At 53.3% G+C, this 20,132-nt stretch overlaps 1 protein-coding gene across 5 annotated transcripts in view; it reads right to left on the bottom strand.

The window, feature by feature from the left end:
- Positions 1–20,132, bottom strand: part of CACNA1I (calcium voltage-gated channel subunit alpha1 I) — a 128,155-nt gene that overhangs the window by 85,069 nt on the left and 22,954 nt on the right. For all 5 annotated transcript variants that reach the window (XM_054239090.2, XM_054239086.2, XM_054239089.2 and 2 more), the window contains exons 3-4: positions 3,818–3,930; positions 2,004–2,137 (exon numbers count right to left, since the gene is read on the bottom strand). In XM_054239090.2, the coding sequence (XP_054095065.1) occupies positions 2,004–2,137; positions 3,818–3,930 (247 nt within the window). The remainder of the gene's footprint in view (positions 1–2,003; positions 2,138–3,817; positions 3,931–20,132) is intronic.

Raw genomic sequence — 20,132 nt, 5'->3', positions numbered from 1 at the left:
TAGGTCATCTTCCAAGAAAGAGGAACCAGACCTGTACTGGACTCACCTACAATACTATAGTGTAGGTTTGAATGGCAGGATATTTGCAGGGTTCTGACTCTAGAAAGGCATAAATAACTGTCCTCCACACTCAGAGATCAGAGGAATACATGTTTGGACAGGCAAGATTGAAAAATGACGCTATCCAAATATCTTTTCTTTAAAATCCAGTCAAACCAGAATGACAATGAGAATGAAGAACGTGACTAAGGGGGGATACAGTGCTCAGGAAACTGTAGCTTCCATTCAGGTCTAAGTGACTGAATGCAGTGACTGAGAGAAGATGCTGAGAGGCCACATGCAGTGGCTCACACCTGTAAGCCCAGCACTTTGGGAGGCTGAGGTGGGAAGACAGCTTGAACCCAGGAGTTCAAGACCAGCCTGGGCAACATAGTGAGAAAAGAAAAGCAAGAAAATCTGGGGGGGAAAATGTCTCTATAAAAAAGAAAAGAAAAATTAGCCAAGGTTATAAAAATTAGCCATGCCTGTAGTCTCAGCTACTCAAGAGGCTGAGGTGGGAGGATCCTTTGAGCCTGGGAGGGCAAGGCTGCAGTGAGCTGTGATTGCACCACTGCACTCCAACCTAGGTTACAGAGTGAGAACTTGTCTCAAAAAAGTTGAAGGAAGGAATGGAGGGAGGGAGGGAGGGAGGGAGGGGAGGGGAGGGAGGAAGGGAGGGAGGGAAAGAAACAAAAAGAAGGAAAGAAAGAAAGAAGAAAAGAGAAGGAAAGATAATGTAAGAAAGAGAGAGGGAGGAAAGGAAGGAAGAGAAAGAGAGAGAAAAAGAGAGAGGGAGGGAGTGAGGAGGGGGAAGGGAGGGAAGTGGGAGAAGGAAAGGGAGGGAGAGAGGGGAGGGAAAGCAAGCTTAGAAGTAGTGTAACTTTTTTAAAGCCCTAGTGAAACAAATCACCTCACTTGAGAACATATCTGTGGATTTTAGCAGATCCTTGGTGGGATTCTCATGCCCTGATTGCCCGTCTCAGCCATGTGTCTACTGAATCGAAAAGATCACACCTCCTCAATGGCATTCTACACACATACACTGACACACACTTTCATACATCTCTCTCACACACATGCTTACAGCCTCCAGCCTTTTCCTCTCTCCCCTGCCCTAATGACCCATCCCTGGGCATGGTTAACGCCCCCTCATCCTTCAGCTCTCCAGCATCACCTCCTCAAGAAGCCCTCAAGGCCCCAAGTCCCCAGCTTGGCTCAGTCGGGCTCCGGCGTAAAATGCTCTCAGTAAATCACACCCTTTGCCCAGCACCTTGGTCCTCATGTGGGAAGGCACACCCACTGGCATAGCAGGTGGGTGCCTCCCCAAGACAGGAGTGGAAAGGACAAGGCCTGGCTTGCTCTCCTCCTTGCCCCTGGCAGCTAGGACAGCACCAACACTGGGAAGCAGCTTGTCGGTGGATGAACGCATGGATGAGTTTGACCCCAGGAAAGCAGGCACAAGGCCCAGAGCAGGGTCTGAGATGCTCCAGATGGGCTCAGCTGTCACCAGGCCTGTCCCTGATGGCAGCTTGTGTCTTGGTAGAAATAACCACAGTTTGGAGTCAGAAAGTGCTTGAGTCTGTGCTTGGTCTCTGGCTTGATGAGTGATCCAGGATAGTAATCCTACCAGCTAGCGTTTATTGGGTGCTCATTTTGACGCAGCTACTATTATTATTCCCCTTTTCAGATGAGGAAATGAAAGCTTAGAGAGGTTCAGTGACTTTCTCAAGGTCGGATCGTTAATTAGCATAAACACACCAGTATCCGCTGGCGGTGCTGGAAGACACACAACCTAGGAAGGGAGGAAAGAACAACTGTCTGTCCATCACTCCTCCCATCCCCGGGGGTCCAGGAGGGTCCCACACATCACCATAAAGCTTCATCACCATCCCCAAGAAGCCCTGGATTCTCTAAATTCTATCCAGTGTGCACCGAGGCTGGGACCTGCCTGACGCGCTACCTACCCTGCCATGACGATGAAGAAATCCAGACGGTTCCACGTGTCCCCAAGGTAGCACTTCTTGCCAAAAATGCCCAGGGCCACCATCTTGAGCACCATCTCCATGGCAAAGAAGATGAAGATGAAGTCGTCAAAGACCTGCGGAGGCAGGAGGAGGGAAGCAAGGGACAGGGTGAGGCTGCAGAGCGGGGCCCAGGATTTGGATCCACAGTGTGAGGTGGGGACACAGCATGGATGCAAAGGGCCTGGGAAATACCCGGAAACTCCTCCTGGGCAGGAGGAGAACTTCAGTGATCCGGGTCCAACGCAGGCATTTCAAAGATGAGGAGATTGTGGCCCAGAGAGGGGAATGAGTTTGCCCAAGATCATACAGCCCATTCTATCTGTGCTCTAAGCCTGGGAACAGATAGAAGAGCCCCAGATGGGGGTGGGGTGAGGGGCCAGCCCATATTCTCCCTAATAATTATAAAGCACTGGCTACACACTTGACCCCCATTCTCTCTCCTAATTGTCACAAGGACCCCATGGGTCCATTTTACAGATGAGAAAACAGAGACTCAGAGAGGTTAAGCAACTTGCCCCAGGTCACACAGCAGATAAGTGGCAGAACCAGGATTGAAACTCCAACGGATCTGCCCCAAAGCCCCCATGGAAGAAGCTGTCTCAAAGTAGCCCCCAGGCACAGGCCTCAGTGTTGCCTTCCTCTGCTCACAAAGGAGGCTCAGTGAGATTATGCTTCCTGAGGGCAGGGCCTGGGTGGAATTCCTCTTTCCAGGATTAATGAGGTCTGCAATCGCAAGTTAACAAACAGGTGCCACACACCTACTGTGTGGCAGGCCTAGGCCAGTGGTGAGGACACAGAGGTGTGTGCTCAGTGAACTCGCTATGAGGCTAGCCAGGTCTAGCTTGCCTGGGACCTGGAGCTGCTGAGGAGCTTGTTACCCACTCAGACCCCAGACCCACCCAGAGATTCTGCTTCAGCAGGTCTGAGATGGGGCCAGGGGTCTGGATTTTTACCAGGTGCCCCAGGAGACTCCGTGGTCCAGTGCTGCCTGGGAGCAACTGAGTCCTAGAGAAACCCAGAGGCAGAAAGCAATTCCTCCCGGGGGGAAACTGGCTTTTCCAGGGAGTGGCACTGAGTGTTTCCACATCTGTAAAATAGGTACAACGCTAGCACCTGTGCTACCTGTATACCTGTCCTGCACAGGGTATGTCAGCTACACCCAGGACCTGGGGAGATAACGGAATGTGAAACCAGAGACCCGTTACTAAAGGGCGTCCAGGGCGAGGCGTGAACTCGGCCTCTAGTCCAAGAGTACGGGGGAGGAAGTGCAGCTTATAGGCAGAGGAGCGTCGGGGTCACTGTGCTTTACAGGGATGCAGTGGGGGGTGCAGGAGGAGGCTGGTGGGGGCGCCCGGGTGGGAGAAGATTGAGGCCTGGACTAAGGCAGAGGCCTCTAGGTGGAGAGGAGAGATGAGAGAGCATCACTAAGGGTAATAGGTAAGATTAGTTCGGAGTGAGGAAGGGTGGGTCAGCCAAATGAGTGCAGCTGGTGGTGGGGACGTGGCTGAGTTCGGCAGCGCTGGGTAGGGCAGCGCAGGACGGGGAGGGGCAAGGAGCAGGGGCGGGGCGTGGAGTAGAGTGGGCGGGGCACAGGCCAGGACAGGGCGCGGTGGGTGGAATGGGAGGGGCACAGGTCAGGACCAGGATGCTGGGGACGGGGCATGGGACGGGGTGTGGAGTGGGCGGGGCATAGGCCAGTGGCTGGAGGATGGTGACAGGGCAGGGCTGGCAGTGGGGCGGGGCGGCCGGCTCACCTGCAGGATCTTGCAGCGGTCGGACAGGCAGTCCATGTCGTCGCACGGCTGGTACATGCCAAGTGTCACGCAGTTCAGCAGGATCACCAGCATACTGACACATTCAAACCACGTGCACACCAAGTCAAGGACAAAGCAGCAGGTGGGACCGTGGCCGTGGGGGCTGGGGCGCACCCTGGAGTGTAATACGCCCAACCCACCACACACACAGGCATACACCCCATTCCTTATTCTTCTCCCTCAGGGCGCCATCCCTGAAACAGCTCAAAGCCCGTGGATCCCGCGTGCCCCCATCACCACAGACATGGCCACATGCGCCAAACCCACCAGGCCCCCACCTGCCGGACCCCGCTCCTTGCCCCAGCCTGAGATCTCCGCTCAGGCCCAGGGAAGGGAGAGGTTTCCGGAAGCCTGGCTGACAGGGAACTTGGGGCTATCCCAGTATCTCCACCCCAACCACCGCCCTCTGACTGCCACTGCCACCCTTCTCTGACCACCTTTCCATTTCCTGACCCATGGTCCCCCATCTCTGCCAAGACCCGGGTCTGGAGCCCGCAGAGGGCCCTCCAGTGGGGCTGAGATTGCTGGATGGCCCTGTCCTTCTTTCCTCGCCCACAGTCAGGGTTAGGTCTCAGTTAGGGTTCATTGCCTAGCTCCAAAACACCCGAACCTAGCCCAGCCCTGGCCTGCATCACATAGGGTGGGGATGGACCCCCTCAGGCCTGGCCAGGTAGAAAGTCTTTTTCGGTGAACCGGCCCTGGCAGGGCCTCCCGGCACGAGCTTCCAGCTGGAGTGAGTGGGTTCCCCTCTGCATCCGGCCAGGCTACTCTCCTCACCACAGCCGAGAGCCCCTCCAAGAACGCCCTCCTCCCTCCCTCCCCAGCCAACTCCTGCCCATCCTTAGAACACAGCCCACAGTGTCCAGTCCCCCCACCCTCAATCCTCCCAGTCACAGGGCCAGGGAGGTCAGGGCTCAAGGACCTCAGGGCTGTGTCACTTCCAGCCCCTGCATGTCATACCAATGAGAAAGCCGAGCCTGCTCATATCTCCTGAACTGGGATCTCCGGTTGACTGAGTCCCAGGGCCTCAGAAAATCCGTGCCTACTTGAAAAGAGGTAACCCAGGGTGAAATGGACTTGAGCCAAACACCATGAATGACTGAAGTCAGACACCCAGGGGAACTTCCAGACCACGCAGCTGGACTGGACTTAGAGGCAATGACTGGAGTTGGGAACAGGTGCTCCTTCTCTAAGAGGAGAGATGCTGATAGAACACCCCACACCCCGCCTGCCATGCAACCCCTTTCCTCCCCCAGAAACTGAGTGTCAGGAAACAGAAAAGCGGCTCTCATACAGTAAAAGCAGCAAACAGGACAATGAAGCCGGGGCCCTGCATCTGAACTCCAGTCCCAGCACGACTGACTCTGCAGTCTTCGGCAAGCCCCTTCCGGTCTCTGAATCTGGATGCCCCCCATCGGATGACCAGGAGCCTCCCCACCCGCCCCCTGGGTCTCCTCTGGCCCCTCGAGACCACCCTCCCTGCAGGAGCAGTGAGCAGTTAAAAACATCCGTGAGACCACTTCCCTCTGGCGCAAAACCCTTCCCCGGCTTCTGGGCTCTCTCAGCACAAACTTTGAAGCCCTCACCTGGCCTGTAGGGCCCCACCCCGACCCCATCTCCCTCTGCCCTGGTCTGGCTCACTCTGCTCTGGCCTCCCTGGCTCCGGCTGCTCCTCAGACACACAGTGAGTGACATCAAGATACTCCATCTCAGGCCCTTTGCATGTGCTGGTCCCCCGCTTCAAGGGCTGAGCCTCCAGCTTGACAGCCACCTCCTCCGAGAAGTCTCCACCCAACCTCTTCACCCCCAGCGGCCGCGCGCCCTCTTCACACCCTGCCGCTCTCTTGCTGACATACTCATTGATTCTGCCTCTACTCTAATCCACATCCCAAGGGGGACAGGGACTTTACCCTAACATTTAGTAGGTGCTCAATGAACATCTGTTGGATGGACAGATATGACTGTCCCTTATTAACTGCCATGTCGGTTACATATGGTCCACCATGGCCCAAAATTAGGTAAGTGCAGTACAATAAGAGATTTTGAGAGAGAGAAAGAGGGAGACCACATTCACATAACTTTGATTATTGTACATGATTCTAATTGTTCTTTTAAAAAAAAATTTTTTTTTTTGAGATGGAGTTTTACTCTTATTGCCCAAGCTGGAGCGTAAGGGTGAGATCCCAGCTCACTGCAACCTCCACTTCCTGGGTTCAAGTGATTCTCCTGCCTCAGCCTCCTGAGTAGCTGGGATTACAAGCACCTGCCACCACACCCATCTAATTTTTTGTATTTTTAGTAGAGACAGGGTTTCACCATGTTGGCCAGACGGGTCTTAAACTCCTGACCTCAGGTGATCCGCCTGCCTCGGCCTCCCAGAGTGCTGGGATGACAGGCGTGAGCCACCGCGCCCAGCCTAATTGTACTATTTTATTATTGATTGCTGCTCATCTCTTACACTGCCTGATTTATAAATTAAACTTCATTCAGGTATGCAGGTATAGGGAAAAGAATAGTAAATATAGGGTTCCGTGCTGTCTGTGGCTTCAGGCATCCACTGAGGGTCTTGGAACATGTCCCTGTCGATAATAGCGGCGCTAGTGTAAATCTCCATGGGCCCTACCCTCTCCAACTTCCAGGGACTCAGGAGTGTCTCCAAGCAAACCCCTCACCCCTCCATTTCAACCCTTGCCCTTAGCTGGGATGTAGCCACACCTGACAAACTCCTGGTAGGGACTGCCACCTGGTTTCCATGGCAACAGCCTCCCTCCCATCCCCAGCCTTACCCACTTTGGGATGCTGTCTTCTCGTGGCCTCTCCTCAGCTCCTCCCAGCCCCAGCCCTGCTCCTTCCTGTCCCCTCACCCCACTGCCACTCTCCCGCCATAGCCTGTAATTAATTTCAGTCGCTGCCACAGCCCCCTTTGAGCCTGAGCCTGGCTCCAGCAGCAGCTTCATCAATAATTAACTTTTTTGAAGTTCAAACATTCTAATTACCAGAGAACATCCCCCATCCCCCTCGCCTTGCCCCTGTTCCTGTCTCAGGCGCTCTCCTTCCAGCCCCATCCTCCTTCCTCTACCCTTCCTGCTAGTTTCAGCCTCAAATTGCCCTTAGCAGGTGCCTCCCGGGAGCCTAGTGCCCCTGCTCCCTCCTCAATAGGGCCCTGAGCAGTGGGGATCAGCAGGCCCATTTTACAGATAAGGAAGGCTGAGACATGAGGAAATCGGAGGCCTCTCCTGGGCTGCACAGCTAGGAAGTACTGGAGCAGAGACTCACACCAGGCCTGCTGGATTCTAATGCCAATGCTGTCCTCTGTGAAGTACGGCCGTCTCTGCCCATGGCTCTCACTCCTCACCTGAGGTCTCTCAGCCCATCTTCAGTGTCTCTCCGCAGGACCCTGACCCAGCGTCCCCTGTATCCCCCAGCTCTGGTCTCTGCCCCACACAATAACCAGGCACTTGCTGTGTGCCCAACACAACTTGAGCATTTTGCAAGTGTTATCTCATTTAATCCTCACAGCTCTATTATAAACCCCATTTAAAAAATACGGAAACCCAGACACAAAAGGGAAACAGATTGGCCCAAGGTCACCAGCTGGAAAAGAGCAGAGCTGAGACATAAAACCTTGGGCAGGAGGCTTTTCCTGCCTCCAAGCTGTTTTGCCACTGCCAGCCTACTGCCTGGAACACACTCTGCTGATGCCTCTCTCCTGCTCAGGAACCTCCTATGGCTCCCCATCACCCTCCCAACCCTTCTGGTCTTACTGCTCACTGGCCTTAGCACTCACTGAACTCGCTGTCCCCAAACACGCCGTCTGCCTGCACTTCTCCTTTCCTCCATCTCTCCAGCAGGCAGACTCTTTCAGAGCCCAGTCCTCGGGTCACCTCTTCTTGAAGCTTCCCAGGATGTGCCTCTCACCCCTCACAAGGCAGTGGCTCAGCCTCCTCTACGGAACTGCTCCCATCTGCCTTGGCTAGCGTGGACCACAGTAATGAATTTGGCAGTAACTCTGGTGACTGTGTGCCAGGCACCCTAGGGACATGACCTCCGCTCTCACAGTCCCCTAGGGGCTGATAAGGAACAGGCCTGGAGAGCTGACACCACTCACCCAAGGTCACCCAGTCCCCAAACAGCCCAAATTGACGCGCAGCAGTGCCAGCAGCCACTGCACAGCGCAGCCCCTGTGGCTCATCTAACTCTCCCATTGCACTGGCTCTCCCCAGGAGGCAAGTGGAGTGAGTTTCATCCCTGGGCTGCTCAACTTCAGAAATTCAGCGATGGACAATCTCAGCCCTTGCCCAGAGGTGCCCGGGGAAGTCCCAGATGGCACAGCTTGGGCCCCTTCCAAGAGCCCAGGAGGCTCAGAAGTCAGGCCAGAGCTGGCATCGCTGCCCGTGGTTCTTGACACACTCCCCACTGGCTCAGGGATCAAAGGCACCAGCCCTCCTTGAAGTTAAACCAGACAGTGCAGCGTGGGGTAGGAGGGTGGCAGAAGGAAGTCAAGGTCTCCCGCTCGAGCCACTCTGCCACCTCACCCAACGCCTCATGCTTCCACCATGAGTCACAAGTGTTGAGGAGCTCTCTGAGAACACAGGCAAGTGAAGCCATAAGATTCTGGGACAACCTGAAGGAAGTGGGAGGCCCAAGGGGCAGTGCAGGATTTCCAGGTGACAGAGCGGGCAGGGCTGGAGTGCTACTGCCACGAGGTCAGAGAGTCTTCAATGGCTCCCAACTGCCCCTCTCACAGCGAGGCTCGAACCCCCCACCTCCAACTGGCATCTGAGGTCGTGCAGTTGGGACCCAGATGCCTCGCCTGCTTCACCCCCCAGACCATCACTGCAGTGGGGTGACCTTTGCCACAGAGCAGCCCTGCCAACGTCGTTAGAGAGCAACAGATCCAATCCCTCATTGCACTGATGGAAAACAGAGGGGCAGGAGCCTGTCCCAGCTCCACAGAGAGCTCAGAGCAGAAGTGGCACTCAGACAACAGACTCCCCACCCACGGGGGTCCCCTAGCCACAGTACATTTTCAAACTCACACCAAAACCCTCCGCGTTTCCCCACACACTCACACGCTGTCACTTTAAGCTGATCAGATCCCTGATGGGCAGCCCCGAGCGCCTTTGAGGTACACAGATGGAGAAACAGATCAATGGTAATGCAATCCATCGCGTTTCTTGGCAGGCAAAGCCGTCCCAAGCACGCAGGCCTGGGGGAGAAACACACTCAGGGTCCTTGGGTGCTACTGCAGAGACCCCCAGCATCTCAGCACAGCCTGGGATCTCAGCCCCACTTCCCACCCATGTCCCCCCCATCACACCTCTCAAAGTCTTCAGAACTGGAGTCTCAGAGCTGAGCAGGGTTCCCCCTTATCTTTGGTGCCTGCTTTGTGCCAGGCACCAGCCTACCAATGGTAATAATGGTGACAATCGTGAACACTTCTTCAGTGTCCCTGAGTGTCTGTTTGCCAAGCAGCCTCCTAATCAAACAGCATGCACGGCCGAGTGCAGTGGCTTATGCCTGTGATCCCAGCACTTTGGCGGGGCCAGGGCAAGTGAATCACCTGAGGTCAGGAGTTCAAGACCAGCCCAGCCAATACAGTGAAACCCTGTCTCTACTAAAAGTACAAAAAATTAGCTGGGCATGGTGGTGGGCGCCTGTAATTCCAGCTACTCAGGAGGCTGAGGCAGGAGAATTACTTGAACCTGGGAGGTGGAGGTTGCAGTGAACTGAGATCGCGTCACTGTACTCCAGCATGGGTGACAGAGTGAAACTCCATCTCAAAAACAAATAAATAAAAGAGGCTGGGCACAGTGGCTCATGCCTGTATTCCCAGCTCTTTGGGAGGCTGAGGTGACAGATCACGAGGTCAGGAGATCAAGACCATCCTGGCTAACGTGGCGAAACCCTGTCTCTCCTAAAAATACAAAAATCAGCCAGGTGTGGTGGGGCGCACCTGTAGTCCCAGCTACCTGGAAGGCTGAAACAGGAGAATTGCTTGAACCCAGAAGGCGGAGGTTGCAGTGAGTCGAGACCTCGCCACTGCACTCCAGCCTGGGTGACAGAGAGAGACTCTGTCTAAAAAAAAAAAAAAAAAGAAGAAGAGAAGAGATGCTAGTACGGCCCCTTTGATTGACGTCTGTCCTGCAGCATGCTGAATCTTCACCACAGCCTTTTGTAAAGAATCCAGGCCGAATGTGGTGGCTCACATCTGTAATCCCAGCACTTTGGGAGGCCAAGGCAGGAGGATCACTTGAGGCCAGGAGTTTGAGACCAACCTGGGCAACATAGTGAGACCTCATATCCGGAAAAAAAAATTCTCTCTTTTTCTTCAGACAGAGTTTCACTCTGTTGCCCAGGCTGGAGTGCAGTGGCTCCATCTTGACTCATTGCAACCTCCGCCTCCCAGGTTCAAGTGATTCTCCTGCCTCAGCCTCCCAAGTAGCTGGGATTACTGGCCCCACCACCATACCCAGTTAATTTTTAAAATATTTTTAGTAGAGATGGGGTTTCACCATGTTGGCCAGGCTGGTCTCGAACTCCCGACCTCAGGTGATTTGCCCGCCTCGGCCTCCCAAAGTTCTGGGATTACAGGCATGAGCCACCAAGCCCGGCCAAAAATATTTTTTTTAATTAGCCAGTTCTGCTGGTGGCACCTGTAGTCTCAGTTACTCGGAAGGTTGAAATGGAAGGATCGCTTGAGTCTAGGAGGTGGAGGTACCTGTGAACCAAGATCAAGCCACTTCACTCCAGCCTGAGCAACAGAGCAAGATCCTGTCTCAAAAAACAAAAATCAAGAAGAATCTGTCAACCAATTCAGGCTTAGCAGTGAGCAGGGTCACCCTTAAGCAATCAGCAAAGTTCCCCCAAACTGGCTGATACTACTGTTATCCCCACTTTACAGAAAAGAAAATTAAGGCCACCAGAGCTGGTGACCCGGGTGGTATGTGGCAGGGGCAGAATCTGCACCATCTCTCGCTGGCTGCAAATCCCACGTTCTCATCCACAAATTCTTCCTTCATAGAGCTCAGTGTCTGTGGTGCAAGGGAGCCTCAACTGAGCTGGGTTTAGTGGAGTATTTGCTCTTCATTCCCACCCACACTGTCTCCCTCTCAGGCTCCCAGCCAGGCAAGGGGAAGTGGAGCCTCGGTCAGTGGTGAGCCCAGCCAGCAGCCCGTCTGGCTGGGTCCCTGCTGGGGGCCCAGGCCTGTGTTGTTTCCAGTGGAGTCAGGAAGAGGGGTGTTCCAGCCCCTGCTGTGGTTCAGAAGGAAGGAGTTACCTGCAGGAAGAAGGGGAGGGGAAGCCAGCAAGGGCATGTTTGTCTCAAGCTGCCCCAGCCAGGAGGAGCCTGAGCCGGATCAAAACCTGGCTAAGGCAGATCATAACCGCATCACACCCTGGCAGCCACCAAGGCCTGAGAAGGTCAGGATGTGGACTAAAGGGGATAGGGTCACCAGGGAAGCTACTATGCTGGGGCTCCCTCAAACCTGCCGGTTCCCAGCTAGAAGAGCAGCCGTGTGGAGGGGCAGTGCCCGGCGCCCGGAGAAAGCCCTGCGGGGCAGCCTCCTCTCCAGGAGCCGAGCCAGAGGCCTGCACGGTTACCATGGAAACCACCACCCTCCTTCTACAGGCCCAGACGACAATCAGTTTCTGTGATTTGGGGGGCTCTGGGAGGCTGGTGGGGGCGGGAGTGCTGGGTTTGGTGGGGGTGGCCAAGTTTGTTTTTATTTTTGTCAAATCTAAAATCTGATCCATTTCCCAGGGTGCGTTTCAGTTGTCTAAATAAATCAGGTGGAGGAAGGGGGTTGGGGGCTCCATCCTCCGGGATCGGAGAGGTAGGGAAGGTGGTCCAGCACCTACACGGGGTGTCCCTCCCCTGCTGGTCCCCAGTGAACCCAAGGGAGGGGAAGGCAGTCCTCAGGCCCTCCAGGGCTGAGGTTCCAGATTCCAGTTCTTGGGCCAGCTCCGTGCTCCTCTGAGGCCAGGCCTACAAGCATCCAAGGACCACCTGCTGTATACGCAGCCTGTGCCTCGGGGTGCTAAGATGAACCAGGCTCAGCTCCTTCCCCGATGGTGCCCATGTGCATCCCTGTTCCAGGACGAGCCGTGCTGTGTGACTGTGTGGCGTGTGTTCCAGCCACAGTGAGCACCATTTTGAACAGCAGCTGCTGCAGAGCCTGGGGTTTTAGGAGGACACTCGTTCACACATTCATTCATTTATTCATTCATTAAACATGAATGAACTTGATCATTCACTGAAATATCATTGACTGATCTTTACAGGCCACAACCACTCTGGAAGGCCACTCAGAAGCTTCTACTAAAACCAAACACGCCCACACAAGGACCCAGCGGGGCCACTCCTGGGTGCATACCCAGGGGAAATGCTCACGTAGCCGGCAAAAAGCCGACACAGGCATGGCTGCGTTACCAGTAAGAGCCCCAACCTGGGATAACCCAGGTGTCATCAACAGAAGAATGGGGTAAGGTGGCAGTTTTCAATGGGGGATGATTTTGTCCCCCAGGGGACATCTGGCCATGTCTGGAGACATTTTTCGTTGTCACACTTGAGGGGATAGGAGGATAGGACACTGGCCTCCAGTGGGTAGAGACCAGGGATGTAGCTAAACACCCTGCAATGCACAAGAAGGCCCCACAACAAAGAATCATCCAGCTCAAAATGTCAACAGTGCCATTCTTGAGAAGCCCACATGGAGTACTACTCAGCCGTGAAAAGGACAAGCCACTGAAACACACACAGCATGGAGAGATTGCTGCTGGGAAACAGAAGCCAGACACAGCAGAGCAAAAATGCACATATCCAGTTACACAAAGTTAAGAGCCAGGAGAAGCCAATCTATAGTGAAGGAGGTTAGAATAGCTCCCACTGGGGAGCACCCAAGGCGGGTGGGGGACAGGGAAGCTTTGGGACTGGAGATGTTCTTCTTGACCTGAGTGGTGGTCCCAGGAGAGGACTTACATGAAAATGCCTTGAACTGCACACTGGGATTTGTGAGCTCAACTTATACATTTAACCTCAATAAAAAATAAAACAGCTGAGTGCAGTGGCATGCACTTGTGGTCCCAGTTACTTGGGAGGCTAAGGCAGGAGGATCACTTAAGCCCAGGAGTTCAAGGCTGTAGTGAGCTATGATGGCACCACTGTACTCCAGCCTGGGTGATAGAGCAAGACTCTGTCTCAAAAAAAATAGGAATAAAAATTTAAAAATGAAGAGCAACTGCTTTAAGGAAAAACAAAAATGCAACTATTAAAAAAACCACAATCAGCTGGCACAGTGGTTCACACCTATAATCCCAGCACTTTGGGAGGCCAAGGTGGAGAGATCACATGAGGCCTGAAGTTCAAGACCAGCCTGATCAACGTGGTGAAACCCCATCTCTAATCAAAATACAAAAAGTGAGCCAGGCGTGGTGGCACATGCCTACTATGGTCCCAGCTACTCCAGAAGCTGAGGCAGAATTGCTTGAATCCAGGAGGCGGAGGTTGCAGTGAACTGAGATGGCGCCACTGCACTCCAGTGATTCTCCTGCTTCAGCTTTCCAAGTAGCCGGGACTATAGGCGTGTGCCACCATATAGCCTGGGTGACAGAGTGAGACTCTGTCTCAAAAAATAATAATCATCATAAATAAAATAAACCACAAGCACCTGCTAGGGCACCTGCTGCTGCCAGACTCCTCAGGAATCGTTACAATACCCTGCAGGGGTGGGCATCATCTCTGTTCCTCAGCCTTGCCCAAGACCACAGCTAGTGAGGGACAGAGCCTGGATTCAAACCTCACACCCTCCTGTCTTCTAATGCTCCTTCAAGCCTTGTTCCATCTGTGGCCACAACTGCCTCGGGAGACAGGCATTGCAGATATTATTACACCCCACTTGTAATTCATTTTCATAGCTATGAAAATGAAGCCCCAGAGAGGAGAGCACTTGCCCCAGATGACACAGTGGTGGGGCTGAGACAGAAAGCTGCTCCATAAAATGAACAGACCTGCCAGGCAGATGGTCCTAGGCCTCCCTCCACTTACACACCTCCAGCAAAGGGGAGCTCCCCACATGACAAATGGCATGATTGGTTCTACTTCTAGGCTACGGCATCTCAGTGCATTGAGATCCTTTGCAGAAGGGGACAAGGGAGTAAGCCCTTCCTTGTTCCTGGCCCAGCCCCACTTCTTGGAATCCCCATTGTATAAGAACTCTTTGGATTTGGCCAATATCTTTGATTTCCAGATACCCAGCAAGCTTCAGTACCCAGTGCAGCCAGTGGAGTAGGGGAGGCAATGGCAGAGAACAAAGGCTGCACCTGGGGAGAGAAGCCAGGATGGAAGGTCTACAGGAAGGACGCTCCAGCCGGAGAGACTTGCCAGACACCGCTACTTCCATCACTGCCGAAGAGAAGGGCCAGGCAGGCCCCTGGGGGCCAGGGTCCCACTGTCTGTGGGCTGATCCAGCCTCGGGAGCCCAACCACACAGAAGGTGTGCAGGAAGGAAGCCTTCATTGACTCCTGGCCAGGGGCTGCAGACGCCTCCTCTGGGCCCTCGCAGTGCCTGGGACGCCCCTCTTCCCCCAAGCAACCATTGAACTGAGAGGGTGAGGGCTTAACCAATGTGGATGACACCTTCCTCCGGCCTCCCTGGGGACCTGTGCCCCACCGCACATCTCCGCTGCCTGCCCCTGTACGTGCTCATGCGTGCATTCCCAAAGAAAACTGCAGCCCTTCATGCACCTGACCCCGCTCATACACGTGTGCACACAGATGCAGCATGCATTCATGCTCGCACGTGCCAGCAACACAGCATGGCTGACCCCTCTTCTAGAACAAGGGCTCTTAACCTTTTCTGTACCACAAGCCCCTTTTCAGGATAAAGTTTTTGTTTATTTTGTATTTTTTACTTTTGAACAGAGTCTTGCTCTGTCTCCCAGGCTGGAGTGCAGTGGTGTGATCTCGGCTCACTGTAGCCACCTCCTTGTGGTTTCAAGCGATTCTCCTGCCTCAGCTTCCCAAGTTGCTGAGACTACAGGCGTGTGCCACCATATCCAGCTAATTTTTGCATTTTTAGTAGAGATGGGATTCCATTATAAGTTGGCCAGGCTGGTCTCAAACTCCTGACCTCAAGTAATCCAACCACCTCAGCCTCTTGAAGTGCTGAGATTATAGGTGTGAGCCACAACAACCAGCCAGAATAAAGTTTTTACATGTTTTTATGTTTTTTTGTTTTGAGACAGTCTTGCTCTGTTGCCCAGGCTAGAGTGCAGTGGTGCGATCTCGGTTCACTCCAGCCTCCACCTCCCGGGTTCAAGCAATTCTCTTGCCTCAGCCTCCCAGGTAGCAGGGACTACAGGTGCACACTGCCATGCCCAGCTAATTTTTGTACTTTTAGTAGAGATGGGGTTTCACCATGTTGGCCAGGATGGTCTTGATCTCCTGACTCGTAATCTGCCTGCCTTGGCCTCCTAAAGTGCTGGGGTTACAGGCATAAGCCACCGCACCAAGCTGTATTTTTTTAAATGTTGAAGTACAGGATTAGTAAACCAGGGATAGTGGTGTGCACCTATATCCCCAGCTACTGGGGAGGCTGAGGCTGGTGGATCACTTGAGCCCAGAAGGTCAAAGCCAGCCTGGGCAATATAGTGAGAACCCATTGCTACAAAAAAATAAAATTAAAAACTTTCAAACTGTTTTTAAAAAAGCTTACAGCTTTTACTAAATACAAAATTTAGCTGGGCGTGGTGGCTCAGTCCTATAATCCCAGCTACTCAGGAGGCTGAGGAAGGAGAATCGCTTGAAACCGGGAGGCAGAGACTGCAGTGAGCCAAGATCACACCACTGCACTTCAACCTGAGTGACAGAACGAGACTCAGTCTCAAAAAAAAAAAAAGTCGGGCCGAGGAGGGTGGATCACCTGAGGTCAGGAGTTCAAGACCAGCCTGACCAATGTGGTGAAACCCTGTATATACTAAAATGCAAAAAATTATCCAGGCATGATGGCATATGCCTGTATTCCTAGCTACTTGGGAAGCTAAGGCAGGAGAATCACTTGAACTGGGAGGCGGAGGTTGCAGTGAGCCGAGATTGCACCATTGCACTCCAGCCTGGGCAACAAAAGCAAAACTTCATTGCCAAAAATAAAAAAAAATTATAAAAAATAAAAGCTTAGAACTAGAAAGGAAAGCAGGTATGTTAAAGTCATTATCAAAATATTTTTAAAACAAATTTTTGATAGAGAAACATATATTCTTTGTTATCAACACAGTAAGTAGCAAGCTCCAATGCTGGGCTGGATACTAGCTGACTCTGCGTCACAGTGATGATATTCTGAGAGCTCTACAAGGACTGTGATGTGACATGGAAATATTGGTGATTTCTATGGGTGACAGCCACAGGAGTTGCTAATAATACCAGTGTGGTTTGTTTCCTCCCTCCATAACAGAAAGAAATGCGAAATTTCAGTCAGGAGTCAGTGAAAACAAATATGCAACTTGTGCCCATGCAAGCTCATGAAGCCAGGGTTCAGACCCCTGCTCTAGAAACTCTCTTCCCCTTGGGCCCCAGGAGATGCCACAAGCCCTGGGACTGGTCCATCCATCTATTCATCTATCAGTTCATCCATCCAACCATCCATCCATCCAAGCATCCATCCATCATCCATCCATACAGGCATCCAAATATCCATCCATCCATCCATCCATCCAACCATCCATCCATCCAAGCATCCATCCATCATCCATCCATACAGGCATCCAAATATCCATCCATCCATCCATCCGTCAGTCCATCCATTCAACCAACCATACATTCATCTACCCAATGATCCATCCAGCCAGCCAACTATCCATCCATCCATCCATTCATTCACCCATCTGTCCATCCATCCACCCACCCATGCATCCATCCATCCATCCATTCATCCATTTACCTATCTTTCCATCTCTTCATGTGTTCATCTGCTCATCCACCCATCCCTTCACCCAACCTTTACATTCATGCATTTATCCACCCATCTTCCTAACAATTTTCCACTGGGAAAAGCCAGGTACAGTCCTCAGCACCCCCTTCTCTGTCTGCCTCCACCTCGACCCTCTTCCCACGACGCAGCACCACAAGCCCTCACATTCGCACAGCACATCTCAGCCACCACACCTTCTCCTCCTGCTTGGAAGTCCACTCAAAGAGGCCAAATAGCTTGCTCAGCATCACAGAGGATAAGCACCGGTGTCAGGATTTGAACTCGGGGAAGGAGAGGGAGACTAGAGAGCAAAGCATGGCTCCACTCAGCAGATGAAGATGGAAATGTGAAAGGTGGCCCTACAGGAAATCTGGAGAGAGATTAGCAGGAAGATATCCTTGCTGATTAAAAAGACATATTCACTTCTCTCCAAGAAAACAAATGTGGCCGTTTGTCTCAATGGGATCATGAGGCAGTTTAAGGGAGGTGGCAGGGCAGAACCCCAGGCAGGGTGGAAAGTGAAAATCCAATCATGTCTTCAATTCCCTGGCAGGGGCTGGCCCTTCACCAGCCGGCCAACCTGCTCTCTAGTTCTCCTTCAGTTGAGAGACTTCCCATCTCGATGGGTCTCCTGCCCAAGCCCCTACCAGGCTGGCTGGTGCAGGTCAGGCACTTTGCCTCTATGGACTGCATCTGTCAAATGGGCAATTCAGGGCCAGCTCAGCTGCTGGAAGGAGGAATGGCACCCAGCCTCATCCCCCTCATCTGCACCAGTGCCTCCCATCACAGGCTTCTCCTCTGTCCTTCAGAATCTGAACCCCAAATGTCCTTCCACCACCACATATGTCCTCTCCCAGCCCACACACCAGGCTACTAGCAACCCTGGTGACCCTAACCTCAGCTGTGAGCCCTTGACCAGGCTGCTTGCTCACCTGGGAGGCCACGCCCCCCTCACTTCTCTGCCTCGCCAGTTCTCCCCTCCCCCTCTCTCCTGTCCTAACTCCAAGGTTTCCTTCTTTGTGGGAGGAGGCTCCCGTGGCATCCCCACTCAGAACAACCTGGCTGCTCCGTTCTCCTATCATCCATGCCCCCCGAGGGTCCCTCTACCTAGCCTAGATCCCATTTTGTTTCACAAGAGTGTGATTTGGGTGTGGTTCTGCCTTCTCCATCAGGTTGGGGACTCCTTAGGGTCACCGCTGGGTGCCCAGGCCTGGTGCGCTACAGTCCCACAAAACATAAATGAATAGGCCTGGGGTGCCTCCACTCAAGCCCAGACCAGTGTCCAACACATAGCCAGGCTCCAACACTTGCCAAATGAATGGGTCATCCATCCATCCACCCACACATCCATCCATCCATCCATCTATCCATCCTCCCATCCATCCACACACCCACCCACCCATCCATCCATCCATCCATCCACCCATTCACCCGCCCACCCATTCATCCATCCGTCCACCCATCCATTCACCCATCCACCCACCCATCCATCCACTCAACCACCCATCCATCCATCCACCCATTCATCCATCCGTCCACTCACCCATTCATCCATCCACCCACCCATCCATCCACCCAACCACCCATTCATCCATCCACCCATCCATCCACCCACCTATCCATCCACCCACCCACCCATCTCTCCATCCATCCATCCATCTACCCACCCATCCATCCACCCATCCATCCATCCACCTACCCACCCACCTATCCATCCATCCACCCACCCAACCATCCATCCATCTATCCATTTATCCACCCATCCGTCCACCCATCCACCCATCCATCCACCCATCCACCCACCCATCCATCCACCCATCCACCCACCCATCCATCCACCCACCCACCCATTCATCCATTCATCCACCCAGCCATCCATCCACCCACACACCCATTCATCCATCCATCCACCCATCCATCCACCCATCCATTCATCCACCTACCCACCCACCTACCCATCCATCCAGCCATCCATCCATCCATCCATCTGTGTATTCACTGCAGGAACCTGCCTGGTTTCCAGGCCTCAGTCTTTCCCTCGAGCATCCTCCAGTCTGCTTTGAGAGTCACCATTATAATAAGTGAATTTGCCCAAGTCCCACCCCTGCTAGACACCCATCGGTGACCCCCCAGGGACCACAAGACCAAGTGTAAATTCTAACCTGGTATGTAACACCTTGCCATCCAGCCCCTGCCTCAGTAAACCTCTCCCTGTGCCCTACCCTGTTCCCTCTGCCTGGAAAACCCTCCCTGAACTGTTCTGGAAAATTCCAATTTATACAGCAAGACCCAGGCTGAACAGCCCCTCCTCCAGGCAGGCTTCACCAATGCCCCCCAGATTGGATCAGGGATAGCCTTATAGCTCTCTTTACACAGAAACCTCCATGCCAGGGTACCTAAGGTTGGGAGTCAGGCAGTGCCTGCCGGGCCCGCCCTGCTGGTCAGTGATAAAGTGTAGCCTCTGCTCTGGCCCCGCTGAGCATCCCTGGGAATGGTGCCTGATGCTGACTTTTATTTCTGAGAAAAACAACTTTCTCCACAGCAGATGGAGGGAAACGGACAATTTCCCAGACATGTGCTGCTGCCTCCAGTAATGCTTGCCACCCGTCTGGACAGCCCATTAGGCCAGGGCTGAAGGCAGAAGGGACACCTCCCCCTCTAAAGAGCCCCTTCCCCAGTGATATGGCTTAGATATGTGTCTCTCCCAAATCTCCTGTTGAAACATGATCCCCAGTGTTGGAGGTGGGGCCTAGAGGGAGGTGTTTGGATCATGGGCTGGATCCCTCCTGAGGGCCCCAGTGTCCTCCCCTCTGTAACAAGTGAGTTCTCTATTTGTTCATGTGAGAGCTGATTGCTTAAAAGAGCCTGGCACCACTCCCTCTCTCTCCACATGACACACCTGCTCTCCCTTCCCCTTCTACCATGAGTAAAAGCTTCCTGGCTGGGTGTGGTGGCTCACACCTGTAAACCCAGCACTTTGGGAGGCTGAGGCAGGAAGATCATGAGGTCAAGAAATTGAGACCATCTTTGCCAATATGGCAAAACCCTGTCTCTACTAAAAATACAAAAAAAAATTAGCTGAGCATGGTGGCATGCACCTGTAGTGCCAGCTATTCAGGAGGCTGAGGCAGGGGAATCACTTGAACCCAGGAGGCGGAGGTTGCAGTGAGCCGAGATCGTGCCACTGCATTCCAGCCTGGGTGAGAGAGTGAGACTCCGTCTCAAAAAAAAAAAAAAAAAAAAAGCTTCTTGAAGTCCTAACCAGAAACAGATGCTGGCACCATGCTTCT

The sequence above is a fragment of the Callithrix jacchus genome, chromosome 1, assembly GCF_049354715.1.
Source record: "Callithrix jacchus isolate 240 chromosome 1, calJac240_pri, whole genome shotgun sequence".
Classification (NCBI taxonomy): domain Eukaryota; kingdom Metazoa; phylum Chordata; class Mammalia; order Primates; family Cebidae; genus Callithrix; species Callithrix jacchus.
This window is presented reverse-complemented; position numbering and strand designations above follow the sequence as displayed.